We start from the raw sequence: 17,611 nt of genomic DNA on the forward strand, positions 1-17,611 counted from the left end.
GAAAGAGGGCACCCCGGCGAACCGGCCCTCTTCCCCGCTGGCTTGGTGAGCCAGTGGTTCCCCCATCTCATCACAGGAGCAACCTCAGAGTTAAACCGCAGTGGCCCCGTCATTGGTCACGTCATCTGTGATGTGGAGGAGTCCTCTCATAGTAGGCCAGGCTGCCACCTTTCCCAGTAGTCGGGTTTCGTTCCCGGCCCCCTTCCCACTCAGGGGCCATGCTACTGGTACTCAGGAGTCTGCGTCACCCTGCCCAGCAGCGGAACCACTGGGCTATGAGAGGCACACTGGACGCCGGCCGATTTTGTATACTTGAACCGCCTTCTTGCGATGCAAGTTTGGTCAAAATATTCGATATCGTACTAGGTATCGAACCCCGGACCCCGCAGTTGCGAACCGACGCCTCTGCGCTCTCGGCCACCGAGGCCCATGTGTGACACTGTGCGAAGGGGAGCCTTTGAAGCCGCTGGTCCGAACCGTATAGTCAGACAAAAAGAGCGGGACGCGGGTATTCGATCGCTCGATCCGCGTGTAGGATTGAAACATCTCTACACGTTCGGCCACCGCGGCTCACCGGGGGAGCCGAGTGGCGCGACGGATCCAAACCGGATCGGAAAGCCACTCCCAAAATGTAAAGAATTGTTGGGAGTCGAACCCTAGCTAGCGATGCAAGCTTTGGTCAAAATATTCGCTACTGTACTGGGTATCGAACCCCCGATCCCGCAGGAACCGCCGCCTCTGCGCTCTCGGCCACCGAGGCCCATGTGTGACGATGTGCGAAGGAGAGCCTTTGAAGCCGCTGGTCCGAACCGTGTAGTCAGACAAAAAAAAGTGGAATGCTGGTATACGATCGCTCGATCCGCGTGTAGGATTGAAACATCTCTACACGTTCGGCCACCGCGGCTCACCGGGGGAGCGGTGTGGCGCAACGGGTCCAAACCGCTTCGGAAAAGCCACTCCTATAATGTAAAGAATTGCTGGGAGTCGAACCCTAGCCCCTGCGCGTGATCATGATTTCCTCGGGATGCCACAGTGTGGAGCCAACAGTGGGACCCTATGTGACTCACGTTCCAGAATCAGTGGCGGCTGAGCGCGCAGAGGCGTCGACCCGCACCTGCAGGGGCTAGGGTTCGACTCCCGACAATTCTTTACATTTTGGGAGTGACTTTCCGATCCGGTTTGGATCCGTCGCGCCACTCGGCTCCCCAGGTGAGCCGCGGTGGCCGAACGTGTAGAGATATTTCAATCCTACACGCGGATCGAGCGATCGAATACCAGCGTCCCGCTCTTTTTGTCTGACTATACGGTTCGGACCAGCGGCTTCAAAGGCTCCCCTTCGCACAGCGTCACACATGGGCCTCGGTGGCCGAGAGCGCAGAGGCGTCGGTTCGCAACTGCGGGATCCGGGGTTTGATACCTAGTACGATATCGAATATTTTGACCAAGCTTGCATCGCAAGAAGGCGGTTCAAGTATACAAAATCGGCCGGCGTCCAGTGTGCCTCTCATAGCCCAGTGGTTCCGCTGCTGGGCAGGGTGACGCAGACTCCTGAGTACCAGTAGCATGGCCCCTGAGTGGGAAGGGGGCCGGGAACGAAACCCGACTACTGGGAAAGGTGGCAGCCTGGCCTACTATGAGAGGACTCCTCCACATCACAGATGACGTGACCAATGACGGGGCCACTGCGGTTTAACTCTGAGGTTGCTCCTGTGATGAGATGGGGGAACCACTGGTCCACCAAGCCAGCGGGGAAGAGGGCCGGTTCGCCGGGGTGCCCTCTTTCGCTGAAATTTTCTTTATAGTGTTGATTTTACTTGTCCATCCTGACGACCAATCAGTCACTGACGTCGTGGAATATTTCCACTCTCCCCCTCCCTCTTCCCTGAAAAGTGATCGGACTAACGTCGATCGGACAAACGTCGGTCGGACAAACGTCGGTCGGACAAAAATTTAAGGGAAAAGGAGGTCGGACAAATTTCGGCAGGTCGGACAAACGTCGGTCGGACAAACGATGTAGACCCGACGTACCCCGAAGTTGGCGGGCTGCTGTCCTCCACGCGCGTTGCGGGCGATGCTGCGGAGGACGCTCCCCGGCGGCGGGTACAGGTGGTCGGTCACCAGCGTTTCCCCCATGCTGCGGTTGCGGCTGTGCTGGCTGTGCTGCGGCCCCGGCGCCGTGCCCTGCGGCGAGGCCGGCGAGGCCACCACGACCACCCCGTCGGCGGGCAGGGGCGGCCGCGGCGGCGCGGGGCGCGGGGGCGTCTGGGCCTGGAGCGCTGCTGGCGGCTGGGGCGCGGGCCGGCGGGCGGGGCGCGGCGGCGGCGCGGGGGCGGGGCCCCGGCGGCTGCCTCGGCTGCTCCTGCTGGGCCCCGGTTTGGCCGGAGCCTCTCTCAGAATCACCCTGCCGAGACAGATCCACGTTACTCCACTCCACCGTGCGACAAACGCCTCGACTTCTCAAGTCGTCTGCTCACTCTTTTGCAGCCGCCGGGGGCCATCTTCACGCCACCTCCTGCAGCAGCTGTCTCTCTCGCTCGGCGTGCTGTCTCCGTCGACTCCGGTTCGTGCCTGACGGCCCCACTGCCGATCCGGTGGCCGGGCTGGCCGGGGGCTGGGCCTCCCCCTGGGGGCCCTGGGGCCGTGCCTCCCCTTGCGGCCGGTGGGGCTGCGGGGGCTCGCCGTCGGCCTGCTTGGGCGCCGCGTCCGGCTTGGGCCTGCAAGACGGCGGCGTTCACGACCTGTTGTCGGCTGTCTGGGCTTCGAACCGACCGTGTGACCCCACCAATAGACTGCTCTCCGAACGAGGAATCCATTGGTGGGGTCACACGGCCGGCCCGAGTCCTGTTCAGCGACTCTGGAGCTCAAAACGCGTCTGGAGTTTCGGCCGCCTGCGCCGGTCTTCTGGCCCACCTGGTGCTGGCGCGCTTGCCGTGGTAAGCCAGCGCCTGCTGGTAGGGGCTCGCCCGCAGCTCCTCCATGTACTGGTACGGGCTGGGCTCCAGCGCCATGGACGTCCTCGTCATGGTGTCCGCGTAGCCCTGGCCGCCAGGCGTGTAGCACGACTGGTAAAACTTCTGCAGGTCGCAGTTGCACATGTCGTACGGTAGCGTGGTCGGCTTAGGCGGAGGTTTGGGCGGCTTCACTGTAATCGCAGAAAATCCCCGCGGTGAGGCGCGAGGCTTGGCGAGGCCCGGCGAGGCCCGCGGACACGGCGGCCGCGGAGGTGGAGGGCAAGGTCGTCCAAGATAGCTCGGCTCGACGTGGCCGACGTGACTCACCGGCGTCCGGCTGGTAGCTGCGGCGCGGCGGCAGGCTGTACTTGACGGCGCCGTCGCTCTGCTGGTACACCACCTCCTCGGTCACGTACTTGCTGCCCTGCACGGGGGACCCGGCGCCCATGTGCAGCGGGCCCATCTGCGGCAGAGGAAGCGTTAGGTCTGCCGCACAGTGGGCCAGAAGACCGGTGGAGGTGGCGAAAATCCCGGACGCGTTTTGAGCTCCAATGTCGCCAAATGGGTCTCGAACCGAACGTGTGACCCCACCAATGTATTCCTCGTTCGGAGAGCAATCCATTGGTGGGGTCACACGTTCGGTTCGAGTCCCACTTAGCGACTCTGGAGCTCAAAACGCGTCTAGAGTTTTTGCCGCCGGTCCACTGTGTGCCACCAGTTGGCTTGCAGACTGTCGTGCCAACAGGTGCTCACCACGGGCGTGATCTCGGTGGGCATGGGCAGGTGGTATACGGACGCGTCCACCATGTCGATCCTCCCCGGCGGCCCCAGGGCCATGGGGTGCCCCACGGGGGGCCCGACGAGGCTCTGGAAGCGCTGCTTGTAGGGCCCGAAGGCCCCGAAGGGCGGCAGCTCGGCCAGCGTGCCGGGGACGCGCGTCAGCAGGGTGTTGTTGTTCTCGGCCGGGGGCGTGTCGCCACTGCAAAACAGGGAAGTGCCGTGTCAGAGTAGGGTTGCCAACCTCCGCGGCGCAGCCACTGCAGAACAAGGCCCGAGTCAAGTAGGGTTGCCAACCACCGCGGCGCAGCCACTGCAAAACAGGGGAAGTCCAAAGCAGGGAAGTTGGGCTGATCGAAATTAATCAGACGGCGACGATGATGGCTTCGCGGCTCATTTGCCGTGGCGGGTGTGGCTGCACTGGCCGCACTGGCGCCAAACGCGGCGTCAAGCTTTGTCGCTCTCGGCTGTGGGAGCGGCGGGCCAGCACTCTCCGGCACTCCCCGGCGCTCCCTGCAGACTGATTCCGAGAGTCCTTTTCGTCTCTCTGTCTCTCTCGCACTCGTGGGGCGTCCCGCACAGGTGCGAGAGAGACAGAGCGACGAAAACGACTCTCGGAATCAGTGTGCTGGCGGCGCGGCTGGCTCGCAGACCGGAACGCCCTCTTCCGGTCAACGCCGCAAACGCCGCGAGCTATTAGCATTGTAGGGACCTGTCACGGCGCCACTGTGCTATTCGCGCCGGACCCGCCGATCACTGCACTGGAAACAGGAAAAAACGCGCCGCCGCCGCACGGTGGGCCAGAAGACCGGCGGAGGCGGCCAAAATCCCGGACGCGTTTTGAGCTCCAGAGTCGCTAAATGGGACTCGAACCGAACGTGTGACCCCACCAATGGACTGCTCTCCGAACGAGGAATCCATTGGTGGGGTCACACGTTCGGTTCGAGTCCTTGTGAACTGCCTCTACTCACCCGCTGGCGTACTTGTCGGCGGTGTGGTCATAGTCCAGGAAGCCGTTCTCGCTGCGCGGCGTCATCCGCAGCTGCATGTCCTGCTGCTCCTGCAGCTGCAGCTGCTGCTCGCGGTGCTTCTGGCGGCACCTGGGCAGCTGCACGCACACCAGGATGGCGGACAGCAGGGCCACCAGCTGCACCAGCACCAGGGCGCCGCCCGCCGACGCCAGCAGGCGCACTTGCTCGCCCAGCCACAGGCCGATCTTGTAGCCGCAGCCCTGCAACGGCAAAGTCAACATCACCACGATGCACCAGTGTCCGAAGGGTTGACAACCTCAGCCTGCCGTCACTAGGTTGACCCCCATTTCGACATTGGTGCATTCTTTGTAGCACCCATTTTTGCGGCGGACGGTATTAATCTGGGAGCGAAAATCGATTGTGGAAATGGACTTTGGACGGCGCGTTTTTGTTTCGGCGGCGGTTCTCATAATCAGGGCTAGCCGGCCGGCGGCCTTGAGATTGGCGCATTGTGCCCAGGTCAAGTTTCAGATCAGCACCGCCATCGCCGGCGGCTGTTCGACGGTTACGCAAGGCACGGCGAGGTGCCTCCACTGTACCTAGAGGACGAAACAGTACCCAGGTGCGGTGGGGTGTCCGGGCCCGTCCCACAGTGGGTCAGAAGACCGGTGGAGGCGGTCAAAATTCCGGACGCGTATTGAGCGCCGGAGTCGCTGAATGGGACTCGAACCGGACGTGTGACCCCAACAATGGATTCCTCGTTCGGAGAGCAGTCCGTGGGGTCACACGTTCGGTTACAGTCCTGTTTAACGACTCTGGCGCTCAAAACGCGTCCAGAATTTTGTCTCTGCCCAGTGCTACCAACCTCCATGTGTCGGAAGGGCCTGGCCACGTCCTGCTGCAGCGACTGGCACAGCGTCAGGTTGGTGGGCCTGGGGTCGAGGAAACTGTCGGGGTCCCTGACGTTGTCCAGCGAGCAGCACGACAGCGGCACCAGCAGGTCGCGCTGCCCCAGCTCGCGGAGGTGCCACCACGACGAGTGGTAGTCCGAGCCGCCCACCACGCCGCAGCACCGCAGCTGGAACCAAAGATCAGTGTAGGCGGACTTGGTTTTCAAGTTTTACTCTCATTCCAAGACGATTGGAGCAACTTTGCGAGGCTGGTGCTCCCAAACTATTTTTGAATAAGGCTTCCACGAGGCGGTCCATGATAGAATAGCGTCCGTAGAGTGCTGTGACGTTGCGGGAGGACTTTGAACACAGCTAGATTGGACCCAGTGGTCGCCCCAAAACAGCTGCTTTCCGATGTTTAATCACCTTTGACCAACTTCGCAAGGCTCTTGCTCCCAATCTAGCTGCAGTCAGGGCGTTGCCGGCACGAGGCATGATACACTGGGGTCTAAAGAGTGCCGTGACGTTGAGGGAGGACTTCGGCCGCAGCTAGTTTGGACGCGGTGGCCGCCCAAAGTCAGCGAAAGTGGCTCATTTTTTGAGATGGGGCGCGGCTGCCTCCCGAAAGGGCCTCCACCTACCGTCACTTGGGCCAGGTCGAAGGCGGCGGTGAACTGCTCCCTGCCGGGCACGCCGTAGCCGCGCTGCAGAGCGTCCGTCAGCCTGGGGTGCTCCACGGCCAGGCCCAGGAACTGCGGGCCGAGCGCGGCCAGGGCGCCGACGGCCAGCTCGCCCAGCAGCAGCAGCGTCAGCAGGAACAGGTACTGCAACGCGGAGGGTGAACGAGTGCTCGAAACTCTGGACGCGTTTTGAGCTCCAGAGTCGCTAAATGGGACTCGAACCGACCTGTGACCCCATCAATGGATTCCTCGTTCGGAGAGCAATCCATTGGTGGGGTCACACGTTCGGTTCGCGCCCCATTTAGCGACTCTGGAGCCCAAAACGCGTCTAGAGTTTTGGCCGCCTCCACCGGCCTTCTGGCCCACTGTGGCACTCACCGTGCCCAGGATGCAGTACGAGTGCAGGCAGGAGGCCCAGCAGCCCAGCACGGCCACGGCGCAGACGACCAGCCCCAGCGCCATCACGGCCAGGCACACGTAGTAGAGCAGCGGCTGCGGCGGCAGCAGCGTCGCGTTGGCGCCGGACACGCCGGCAGCCAGGATGAGGCGACTCATGAGCACGCGCGGCGCGTCGGACAGCAGCAGCGCGCCCAGCGCCACCGCGGCCAGCCCCGACACCTGCAGCAGCAAGCAGCACCAAGTTCGGTTAGGTTAGGTTAGGTTAGGTTAGGTTAGGTTAGGTTAGGTGAGGTTAGGTGAGGTTAAGCGGGCAGAGGTTGGCAGCCCTTTCGACACCGGTGCATGGAGGGAACTTTTTGGCAACCGTGGGTTGCCCGACTCGCTTATATGCGTATAATTCAAAACGTGTTGATTTTGCCCACCACACTGTACCCAACGTGAAACATGGTCTGCGACAGCCACCCGTGCATGCACTGATACGTCACAGCGATAGGATGAACACAAAGTCTCCGCGTTGCCACTCCACGCCATTCGGCTGCAGAGTGTACTTTCATCGCGACGGCAAAAAAAAATAACCGGTCCAATCACGAAGTCGCGGCTAAGCGGCCCCGCTTTGCCGCGAAGCCTCCGCCAAAAAAAAGGCGAGACGGCGAAAGAAAAAACGTCGCCAGGCGCAGCGAACGGCGGCGGGTCAAGAAAAGGTGCTTGATTGTCTGCTGTTTTGCGTTGCTGATCGGCCAAGTGGAAGCTGCCCTGCCCCGCCCTACCGGAGCGCCACCGGGCTTTCCCTCTCGCCGCCGGGATGAAAAATCCAGCGACCGGAAGAACGACCGACCGCCAAATTGCACACTACACTCGTAGGACGTTTCAAGTGTAGCGGCCCGTCACGCATTGTTCGTCATTGTTTCCGTTTTGCGTCCCCGTCGCGTCAAGCGGCGTCAAGCGGCGGCGGCAGAAAACAACAACAAAAACAACATCATCAACACAAATCCACCTCGTGCCCTCACGGGCTGATAACGCTTCCGCCGATAGCGCGGCGTTCGAATGTCACGGACATTTGACCGCGGAACCGAGACGGGCCGTGAAAATAAAACTAAATACGTTCAACGAATTCTATCAAGAGTTATCGGAAAAATGAGTGAGTCTTGGTTGTTTTTGTCGTTAATAATCCGTTCCCGCGCGCGAACACGAGGTCGAGGAATCGATGACCCGCCAGCCTACGGCAGCCCGATCCGGGGTCAAATGGCACCGCATTCCGGAGTGATAACAGTGAACAGTGTAGGCGCAGGCAGACGCAGGCAGACGCAGGCTATCGTGTCTGGGCCAATTAAGCGCCCACGACGGACGGCGGACGTCCAGTGTTGCCACAAGTAGGCAAAATCTCCCATGATGCACCGGTGCGTCGGAAGGGTTGCCAACCTCAGCCTGCCTGCTAGGCAAGCATCCGGGTTCAGGCCGGCTGAGGTTGGCAACCCCTTCGATACGCCGAAAAAAAACAAATGTGATCTCAAAAATTAGTGCATGATGATGACAATGTTGTTGATGATGTTGTTTTTGTGGAAATGAGAGGGGGGACGCGACGCGCAGGATGGAGGCATGGTTCGTGCGTTTCCCATGTTACACTTGGTTGACGTCGCTTCCGCCCCACCCCGCCCCGCCCGGCCCCGCCCCGCCCCGCCGCACCCCGCCACGCCCTGCCGCGTGCATGGGTGTACCGATATGTCCAGCCTTGTCGAACTGATTGCCGAGTCCAAGCTCAATTTGATGTTGTTGTTGCTGCTCTTGTTGTCGGTCGGGATGTCATCGACTTCCAAATCAGAGACCGCGGAGTGGATTGACACGCAGGCCGTGTCCAGACATCGACCAAGCCGCCAAGTTGGAATGAACGCATACACTTGCAATGACGACACCCAAGAGCTGTCTTGCAGTGCAGTTGTCGCGTTGTTTTGGCGCCGAGAGGTGCAATTTGCGAGCAGTTTGACTGAGGCGGCTGAGGCGTCACAGAACCCGTTCGGCTGCGACACTGGTTGCGTTTAGCATTTCGCCAAGCGCGTTAAAGCAAGGGGGGCTGACTCTCCCGAACCGTGTACGAAGTATTATATATTATAGGTATTATAGAGTATTATAGGTACTATTCCGAACATTTTATTTAGATAATTGTGTCGTTTTAAGTGGTTTTCCGTGTACCAAAGGTTTCCGAAATACGCAAGTTAGTTGAAAACAAGGATTCCGGCTTGCGCTCCTGAGCCTCAAAATACTACCGCGCATCTTTAAGAGCCTCAGCACCTTGTCATCAGCCTTAGCACCATTTTCTTACTCTAACGATCCGTCTAAAAATCGCTGAACGCCTGTTCACCACAATTTTACAAAACTTTCTCATTTTGAACCCGAAACTGCACTAAATGTGCGGCATTTTTTGGTATTATGGATTATAGTATTATAGGTATTATACAAGTATTATAGGTCTGTGTACGAAGTATTATAGGTCTGTGTACGAAGTATTATAGGAGTCAGCCCCCCTTGCGTTAAAGTGCGCAAATCGGTCGGGGGCCCACTGATTACGTGTCGCGCCTCGGCGTCTCGGTTCGCGTCGCCCTGTCTCTCTCGCACTCGTGGGGCGTCCCGCGTGGGTGCGAGAGAGACAGAGCGACGCCGTGGGGAATCAGCCTGCTGGTTTGACTGATGGCGCCGGGAGAGAGACAGAGAAACCAGCTACTATCAGAGACTACGTGACCCCGGCGATACCCCGCAGCGGTGGGCCCTGTCCGTCACCAAAGAAACGCGTCTTCGATACTCCACGCCCGAGGGACTCTCTGACGATGCCTCATTCGTACTCACCAGGAACAACGCGTTGCTGATGACCATCACGGCCTTCCCCGCGCACAGGTTGGCCATCTTGCGGGGCACTCGGTGGACGCCTACACTCGTCACTCTCTCACTCACTGAACGTCACTCGCGACACTGTCCTCGTCACCGCGCGTGGCGCCTCCGCGGCCCCCGCCAAGAATGCCGCTGCACTGTGGGGACTGGCGCCATGCCGCGCCTAGCCGCGTCGAGATGCTGCACGACTGAACTGCACACTCCCACTCCCGCTGGAGGCACACCGCCGCGCCGCCCCGCGCGTCACGTGACCGGGCGGCACTCACAGTGCACTCACTGGGTCACGGAGGCACCTTCCGGCCGCGCCCGGTTTTGTCGCTCTGTCTCTCTCGCACCTACACGGGGCGCCGCATGCGCCGCATGAGAGCGACAGAGAGGGAAGGACCTCCTCGCCAATCAGGCGAAACGCCGTAAAGTCTCTGATGTGCATCCGCCGGCGGGGCCCGCGGCTTCTTCTATCCGGAGTTCAATTCCTCGCTAGCCTCTATCCGGCGGCAGCGGTCGCTTCTTCTATGCCTTCTATCTCGCACGGCGGCGGTGATGGCGGCTTTTTTGGTGGATCAAGTCCTCGCGGCCGGAGTCCCACAGTGTGGCTGCGTGTCCGCGTCCGGTGGCTGCTCGCGCGCTGCTCGGTCCGCGTAGAGGTCCGCGCGCCGCGCGGTCGTCGGACTGAATGACGGCCTGGATGGCGGCCTGGATGGCGGCGCGCCGCTCCAGCGCTCCGGCAGACCGAGAGTCGTCGCTCTGTCTCTCTCGCACTCATGGGCACTCATGGGGCGTCCCGTACGGGTGCGAGAGAGACAGAGCGGCGAAGCGCGCCCTGCATGCGGCGGGCTCCACACTCCCCCGCAGCACTCCCCGCGCGACACACAGGTGGATGCCCTGCGGCGCCATGGCGTCGCGCTGTCTCTCTCGCACGCCTACGGCGCGCCCCATGAGTGCGAGAGAGACAGAGCGACGAATCAGGCTTCGAAACCGCCACTGATATGCCGCTGCGGGGAAGAAAGGGGTCCGTTTTGGCGCAGAAAGTGCCGGCCGGTGCCGCCTGAGGTGCCACGGCCGTGACGCGCCATGCGGCCCGCCGTGCCGGACAGGCCCTACACCGTAATCGCGCCTCCCTTCACGGAGGAAAGCAAAAGTGACCCGCGCCGAGCGGCTGCGTGCGAGTAGGGGGCCGCGAAGGCGCCAAACACCAAATACAGGGTCACTACGCGCGCTAAAGGCAGGGTTGCCAGCATCCCCACGATGCACCCGTGTGGAAAGGGTTGCCAACCTCAGCCTGCCTGCTAGGCAGTACTATCCGGGCTGTGCTTCCGAGAAGCCGTTGCCTTGTAGGCAGGCTGAGGTTGGCAACCCTTTCGACACTGGTGCGTCGTGGGGATGTTTGCCTGCCAGTGTGGCAACACTCGGCCCGGCTCAAACTGCGCGGGCTTTCGTCGCTGTTGCGCGCTTTCCGCGGTGCGCTGCAGCGCTGTCTATGTCCAGTTACGCTGCAGGCCGATTCTGAAAGTCGTGGCTGTCTCTCTCGCACTCATGGGGCGTGCCGCCTAGGTGCGAGAGAGACAGAGCGACGCCTCTCGGCCTGGCGGGCGTCACGGTCGGCCGGCCAGGCTGGGCACGCTGGGCCGCGCCGAACAGGCCGAACACACGGGTCAGGAAGTCGCCTCGTCGGTGCGAGGGAGGGGGGCGTGAATGGAAAGTGAAAGAGACAGTCGTCACAAACGCGCCGCTCTGTCTCTCTCGCGCCCCTTTGACGCGCTGGGCAGAGCGGCAGAGCGGCAGAGCGGCAGAGCGCGAGAAACGGCAAGCGCCGGCAGCAAACACACTGCAAACCTAACTGTCTACTAAGTACACACTTACAAATGCATGCTTGCAAGTACACACTTACAAACGCATGCTTGGCCAAGTACACACTTACAAATGCATGCTTGCAAGTACACACTTACAAACGCATGCTTGACGCATGGAGTTATATGGCGTCAAGCATGCGTTTGTAAGTGTGTACTTGCAAGCATGCATTTGTAAATGTGTACTTGGCCAAGCATGCGTTTGTAAGTGTGTACTTGCAAGCATGCATTTGTAAGTGTGTACTTAGTAGACAGTTAGGTTTGCAGTGCAGGGACAGCACTTGCACTCTTGCTGCACACTGGTTCCGAGAGTCGTCGCTCTGTCCCTCTCGCACCTACACGGGACGCCCCATGAGTGCGAGAGAGACAGAGCGACGGCTCTCGGAATCCGTCTGCAGCCCGCGGCCGGCCGAACGGACCGAGCGGACAAACACACGTGGCGCCACCGCGGTGCACCGGGAGGAAAGGCTGCCACGGTGGCTGCGCTGCTGCGACCGAGTCGCGGGTTCGAATCCGCGGCAACTTCCTTTACTTTCGCGGAACATTGAACCTGCGTGTGCTTCGTGCTCAGTACTCCGTGCTTCGTTTAACGACGCGGCAGTCTGATGGCCGCGCCTTGCCCTTCATACCCCACTTCCGGCCGGGATCCTCTCTCTCTCTCTCTCTCTCTCTCTCTCTCTCTCTCTCTCTCTCTCTCTCTCTCTCTCCCTCTCTCGCACCCCCACGGGACTCCCCGTGAATGCGAGAGAGACAGAGCGACAGGAGGAAGTCCCTGGACGCGGTGTTCCGCCGGAGCTTCCGGGCCGCCTCCGAAAACAAGGAGAACGTGGCGAAGGTCCGGAAGCGGCCAATCATAAATCGAGGGTTTCGTGTGGTTTGGCCCAGACAGAGCCACGAGAGCGCTGCACGGAACCAGGCCAGAAGTGCGAGCGTCAACGCATAGAGCGGAGCGGCCGGCAAGTTGGAACGCCCGACCTACCGAGGGCAGGCAGACCCGCCGCGCAGCGCTGTGCAACGGGCCGCTCTCCCCCCTGGAAATGAGAGAGAGACAACCACGCCAAGCCGAGCGTGGTTCCGTGCACTCGACATACTCGGCATGGCGTCCACCTCTGTCGCTGTGCCTGCTTGTGTGAGCGGCCCGCTGCTCCGCAGCATCCAGGGTCCGTCAAAACCATCGCGGAAACTGCAGTTTTTGCCATTTTCCCAGCAAATGATTCAGAATTAAGGGAAAATGATGGTGTGGGGTCTCCTAATGCTTCCTGGGGAAAACTGCTGCGTTCAGGTAAACTTTAGCGAATCCCAAAAAAACCGACGACCCTTCTGGAAAGACCCTTAAATCCGTTTGTTTGAAACCCCGACTTCCTGTGCGCTCTGGGCGCCGTGCCATGCCGTTCTCTGCCCGGGCCCCTCAGAAACCCTGGCCAGCACGCGTCGGTACCACAGCCAGCTCCCACCCTTCTTTCCGGTTCCATCTCGATCCGGTGCGCGCTCGCTCGCTCGTTCGCTCCGACTTGTGTTGACATTCTTCAAGCCTCTAGGCCCGTCACATTTTGTTTATTTACTTCGCAGGTAGGTTCTTTTAATTTTGTGCTGAAGATATGCCGTTGCTATGGTTCCTCTTATCCTGCCATGACGCTATTGTTGAGTTTTATCGGACAATTTGGAGTGTAGCGGTTAGCACTGCATGTCCATGCGGCGCGGGCTGTCTGCTTGGCCATTTCCCTCCCGTTTGATGAGACTCAACTCGTCTTTGGGCCGTGTCTCTTGCGTCTTAGTCTCTGTCGGTGTATGTCTCCACTCGTGTTTGCGTTCCACATGCTTCTCAAAGCTTTAGTGGGGCTTTGCTTTACCTGTGTGGAACCTTAACCCCACTTCGCACGTGGAACGGGCGGGACTCTTTTCATTTCCGCGTTTCGAGTGTGTCTCCCGTGTCGGCGCCACTTCCGACCGCCTGTTTACTAACTCGGTGTTTACTTTTGCCCCTTTCGCAGTGAGACATGGAGTCTGCTCCAGTGAACGGCGCCAACGGGTTCCGGGGACGGGGGGGCCCGCGCGGCAGTGGCGGCGGCAGGGGCGGCTTCAGAGGCAGGGGCGCTGGAGGCAGTCCCTTCAGGGGCCGAGGCGGTGCCCGAGGCGGCCCGCACCAAGGACAAGGGAGGCCCTTCCGTGGACAAAGCGGTCCCTTCAGGGGCGGCAGGGCTTCATTCAGGGGTGGCGACAAAGGACAAGCTCCGTTCAGGGGTGGCGGAAGAGGGCGGGGTGCTTCCAGCACCAAGTACGTATCATTTCAGTCGCTGAGTGTTACTTGGATTCGCATGTTGTATTTTCTTATCGTGTTTTTCTCTGTTTTCGCTTTTCAGGATTCATCCTCAAGTTCAGTTTGTGGAGCCATACATTCGTAAAGGACTAGATTCCCAGTATAACAACTTCCGGTGTTTATTTGAAATAACAAATCTGCCAACAATTTCAATTCAAGATTTCAATGCACTACGCGCCTTCATAGTGGAAAATACCAAAGTTTCGGTCAAGAGAATTCTTTACAAATTGCCATCTGATACGTCTAGATCAGTGACCGCTGTTTGTGAAACAGAGACTCCGAAGAATATATCTCAGGTGGCAGACAAGCTGCATGGACTAGTTTTCCGAGACCGTCACTTGCTTATTAACAGAAGTTTTGCTTACCCTGGCCATCTTGAGAATTGTGTTAGAGTTTTCACCCAGAAGCCAGTAGCAACAGAAGTAACAGAGGAAACATTGTACTCTTTGTTTGAGTCTTGTGGAAACCTTCAAGTTATTCGTTTAATCAATTGCAAACCTGACGCTGCTTTGGAGGCACTTATTACCTTTGGAGACTCTGACTCTGTGCTTAAAGCTTTAAAATTGAATCCGAAGGTTGGCAAGACCAAAGCTAATGTTGTGAGTTTGGGTCAGCTCTTTGCAACAGTCTCTCCAATTGCTGCAGTTGACAAAGTACTGAAAGATTTCAAAACAAACTATGTCGATAAACAACCCAACTTAGCATATGTGTACTTTTCAGTAAGTCCTGCTCTTGCTATTGTTGTGTTACCCTTCTTATCTTCAGTAAAATTTGATTCTATACTTGTGGTTTCAGGATGAAGAAAGTTATTCCAAAGCCCTGGAACTAAATGGAACAGCTTATGATGGTCTTCACCAAGTTGTGATCCAACCAGAGCTTTCAGTGTTTATTGCAGACCCGAATTTCAGTATGTTGACTTCCTGATATTGTGTTTTTAAGTTGCCACCTGTGTAACTTGTCTTTCATATTGATTATCTTATTCCAGGATTGAAGCCCGAACAATTGAAGGCAGTTTTTGGTTCTTCTAAAATTGTTGCCCATCCAATCAGAAATGATGTTCATGTTATTAAGTTTAGGGTAAGTTTTTTTCTTTGAATCTTACTTCTTAATTTTATTTTTATTTAATGTTGAATTATTCTTTTGACACATTTATTTTTGTTGCAGTCTAAAACTGACCTTGATAATGCCCTCAAAGCCTCCCCAGTTTTAATAAATAACAATTCATATACTGTAGTTGACTCAGTTTCCAAGATTCCAATAACTGAGGTCAAGAGCAATGATGAGGAGGAAGAGTCAGATGAAGAAGTAGACGAGGAAGAGGCGGAGGACGAGAGTGGTGAGGAGGAAGAGGAAGATGTAGATGCTGAGGAGGAAGAGGGAGATTCTGAGGAAGGGGATGAAGACGATGAGGGCGAGGATGAAGATGATGAGGAGGATGAAGAGGAAGAAGAGAGCTCAGAGGAGGAAGCTACTCCTGCTCCAAAAGCACCCAGCCCCAAGAAAGTAAGTGCATGGTCATTGTCTCATTGATATGCCTGGTTGATTTTTTTTTTAAATTGTCTAATTGTGTTGTCTTGTTTTAGGGACAACAGCCACCAGCTAAGACAGCTCCCAAAAGAAAATGGAATGACAAAGTCCAGAAAGGGGGAAAGAAACAAAAAGCTTAGATAGTTTTTAATCTTATGTTAAGTATCATTACTGTTAAAGTTTCTACTGGCATCTCTGCCAGCCCTGTTACCCACTTGTTCGTTGACGCTTACCAAGAAACTTGGTAGTTGTTTTAGACCATGTATTCCTAACTTGAAGAAGAATTTGTAAACAATGGAATAAAAATTCTCTGCCTTAATGTGTTTGTCTCTAAGACCCTGTGGCCTTCTTCAAGTTCAGTTTTAAAACTGAAGCAACAATTGGTGAAATTAAAATCTATTGAATGAATGCCTTGAGTCCACAAAAACCAATTCAATAACAACTGTTTTATTAAGGAAAAGTGAAAATTATGATACATGAAGGTAAAACCTTGATCCTTGCCTCACTTAAAAGAAATATTCAGAAATCCAATTTACTGCTCTGATTTGAAGAACAACTGAAAGATTTATTCCCGGACAAAATATCATCTTGTTCTCGTTGAGCCGATTCTTGAAGTTCAGGAGGCAAGTGCAATTTCTGCAATGAAAACACAAACAAACATTAGGCTAGCATTCAACAACATAAATTACATTACACATGCAATTACCTCCATACATACATACCTCAATAACAAATTTTCTTCGCCTAAGTTTGAATGCAAGGTCTAAACTCTCTGGTACAGGGGTTGCCAGAGTGTTGATTGGACCTAGTTTGCGTACATGGAGAAGACCATGATATTCTTTGAATACTGGATTAGTTTCATATGAGGATCCTGCAAAGGACTCAAACTTCAAGGCCATGTCACTCTGGTACTCACAGAGTCTTTGGATAGCAGGATCCTGTAATTTTCACCATAAACATGAATAAACAAAACCAATTTTGATTTCTCTAACGTAATTAGATCCAAAGAAGACTTGGAATAAAAATTACCTGAAATAAGTGGCATGGAACTGTTACCATAGCTAAAGCATACGACTCTCGCAACAAAGATCGCAGGCAGAGTAGAAACCTCGGAAGATCTTTTTTGATGGTAGCATCCAAGGACTGACCACATGAAGAATTGACCCACAAGGGTGATCCAAGGGAATGAATCGCAAGGCGCAATATACTGTGTTTGCTGGGCTCATCTTGCACACCAAATTGGCCATCTAATAAATGCTTTTGAATTCGTGACAAAAGAAAGCCGTAATCAGGATTGATAAAACCCCCTAGAAATAAGCAAAGCAGAAATTATAAACATCAGTTGTTACAACATAAAATAGATGGGATTCATATAATTTATGAATAATTTTATTTGTGTTGTAGTCTTACCTACAGGAAGATCATTTTCCTCAGGACCAGACCACAAAGTGAAATCACAGCTATCTAAATCCTCAGGTGAGATGGTTTGGGTGAGATCAAAGTTGTGGCCAAGCTGAGTGCCGCTGTTGGATGAACCAGGTGCAGATTGCACCTGTCGCATATTCTGGTATCGCCATGCTATTGTCATGGGATCCTCAACTTTCGCGCCTTGAGAAGACCCGGAGCCAGAATCAGATTTGATAGGAAGAGGTAGGTCCTTCATCTAAAACCATCAAACCAGTAAAAAAAAAATATTACAAAAGAAATTAGACGGTGAATTTGAATGTGAACACTTACAAGAGATTTTGGCACAATGTCACGGCTCGCCAAGAAGAGAGGATGATCACAAGCAGCTCCTTCAGCGAGAAAGTATTTCAACATAAGCTTAGCAAAAGTACCAAAAACGTCTTCCTCTGAAACATGTAAAGAAAAATCAAAACAAAAACAATGTAAATATAAAAGCTCAAGTTTTCAAAACCAAGAACAGAAGTGATGAAAAGTACATGACAAACCTATGAGGAGAATGGTGCCTACAGGAAGTCCATTTCCTGAAAAAATATATAATAAAAATAAGAACTAACAGCACATAAAAGGAACACTAAATATGAAGTCTCTGAGTGAAAACATGAGCCATATGAGTGAGAGGTTAAGACGGAAGTCTGCTGGAGGTTCGAGACATACCCAAAACATGGTCAAGCGACGGCACCCCACTTGAAGCAAGAATTTGAGCATTCTGGACGGATTGACGGGTTCCTTGAATGTAAGGAATCCGATTTCTTCCTTTCTTTTGAAAACTTGTGATGTTTCCCTCGGAGGTTAGGGAGGCCATTGTTGCTTAAATTGCGGTAGTGCCAATAGTCAGTTAACTAACTTCGGTATTCGCACGCTGACAGCTTCTGCTTTGTTTTGGTTGTGGTTGTTTTGTCTTGTCA

The 17,611-nt window shown here is 55.8% G+C and overlaps 3 protein-coding genes across 3 annotated transcripts; 1 reads left to right on the forward strand and 2 right to left on the reverse strand.

Annotated features, from left to right (window-relative positions):
• Positions 1-2,351: 2,351 nt before the first annotated feature.
• On the reverse strand, positions 2,352-10,191 carry LOC117644588. Its single transcript, XM_034384165.1, has 10 exons — positions 9,507-10,191; positions 6,648-6,887; positions 6,231-6,413; positions 5,565-5,777; positions 4,700-4,959; positions 3,705-3,930; positions 3,279-3,414; positions 2,911-3,142; positions 2,475-2,714; positions 2,352-2,401 (listed from the first exon to the last, which is right to left on the reverse strand). The coding sequence occupies exons 1-9, from the start codon at positions 9,561-9,563 to the stop codon at positions 2,501-2,503; spliced, it is 1,761 nt and encodes a 586-aa protein (XP_034240056.1). The 5' UTR covers positions 9,564-10,191; the 3' UTR covers positions 2,352-2,401; positions 2,475-2,500.
• A 2,629-nt stretch (positions 10,192-12,820) lies between these two features.
• Positions 12,821-15,558, forward strand: LOC117644526. The gene is made up of 7 exons (XM_034384068.1): positions 12,821-12,964; positions 13,387-13,670; positions 13,756-14,431; positions 14,508-14,619; positions 14,698-14,789; positions 14,877-15,215; positions 15,296-15,558. The coding sequence occupies exons 2-7, from the start codon at positions 13,393-13,395 to the stop codon at positions 15,377-15,379; spliced, it is 1,581 nt and encodes a 526-aa protein (XP_034239959.1). The 5' UTR covers positions 12,821-12,964; positions 13,387-13,392; the 3' UTR covers positions 15,380-15,558.
• Positions 15,559-15,670: 112 nt separating this feature from the next.
• LOC117644529 (elongator complex protein 4) lies at positions 15,671-17,608 on the reverse strand. The gene is made up of 7 exons (XM_034384071.1): positions 17,361-17,608; positions 17,192-17,227; positions 16,977-17,092; positions 16,650-16,902; positions 16,269-16,546; positions 15,962-16,177; positions 15,671-15,875 (listed from the first exon to the last, which is right to left on the reverse strand). The coding sequence occupies exons 1-7, from the start codon at positions 17,506-17,508 to the stop codon at positions 15,759-15,761; spliced, it is 1,164 nt and encodes a 387-aa protein (XP_034239962.1). The 5' UTR covers positions 17,509-17,608; the 3' UTR covers positions 15,671-15,758.
• Between the last annotated feature and the right edge of the window lie 3 nt (positions 17,609-17,611).

The sequence above is a fragment of the Thrips palmi genome, unplaced genomic scaffold (assembly GCF_012932325.1).
Source record: "Thrips palmi isolate BJ-2018 unplaced genomic scaffold, TpBJ-2018v1 HiC_scaffold_18, whole genome shotgun sequence".
NCBI classification, from domain to species: Eukaryota; Metazoa; Arthropoda; class Insecta; order Thysanoptera; family Thripidae; genus Thrips; species Thrips palmi.

What these genes read in the sequence shown, in the direction of transcription:
- LOC117644588 (XM_034384165.1), bottom strand. Translation starts at nt 9,563, where the DNA reads ATGGCCAACCTGTGCGCGGGGAAGGCCGTGATGGTCATCAGCAACGCG. An exon ending in GGCCCTTCCGACACATGGAG is followed by an intron (nt 4,960 to 5,564) that starts GTTGGTAGCACT and finishes TTGCCGTTGCAG; the next exon opens with GGCTGCGGCTACAAGATCGG. An exon ending in GGCAAGCGCGCCAGCACCAG is followed by an intron (nt 2,715 to 2,910) that starts GTGGGCCAGAAG and finishes GCCGTCTTGCAG; the next exon opens with GCCCAAGCCGGACGCGGCGC.
- LOC117644526 (XM_034384068.1), top strand. Translation starts at nt 13,393, where the DNA reads ATGGAGTCTGCTCCAGTGAACGGCGCCAACGGGTTCCGGGGACGGGGG. An exon ending in TATTGCAGACCCGAATTTCA is followed by an intron (nt 14,620 to 14,697) that starts GTATGTTGACTT and finishes ATCTTATTCCAG; the next exon opens with GATTGAAGCCCGAACAATTG. An exon ending in AAGCACCCAGCCCCAAGAAA is followed by an intron (nt 15,216 to 15,295) that starts GTAAGTGCATGG and finishes GTCTTGTTTTAG; the next exon opens with GGACAACAGCCACCAGCTAA.
- LOC117644529 (XM_034384071.1), bottom strand. Translation starts at nt 17,508, where the DNA reads ATGGCCTCCCTAACCTCCGAGGGAAACATCACAAGTTTTCAAAAGAAA. An exon ending in ACATTGTGCCAAAATCTCTT is followed by an intron (nt 16,903 to 16,976) that starts GTAAGTGTTCAC and finishes TGATGGTTTTAG; the next exon opens with ATGAAGGACCTACCTCTTCC. An exon ending in TTCCATGCCACTTATTTCAG is followed by an intron (nt 16,178 to 16,268) that starts GTAATTTTTATT and finishes TGAAAATTACAG; the next exon opens with GATCCTGCTATCCAAAGACT.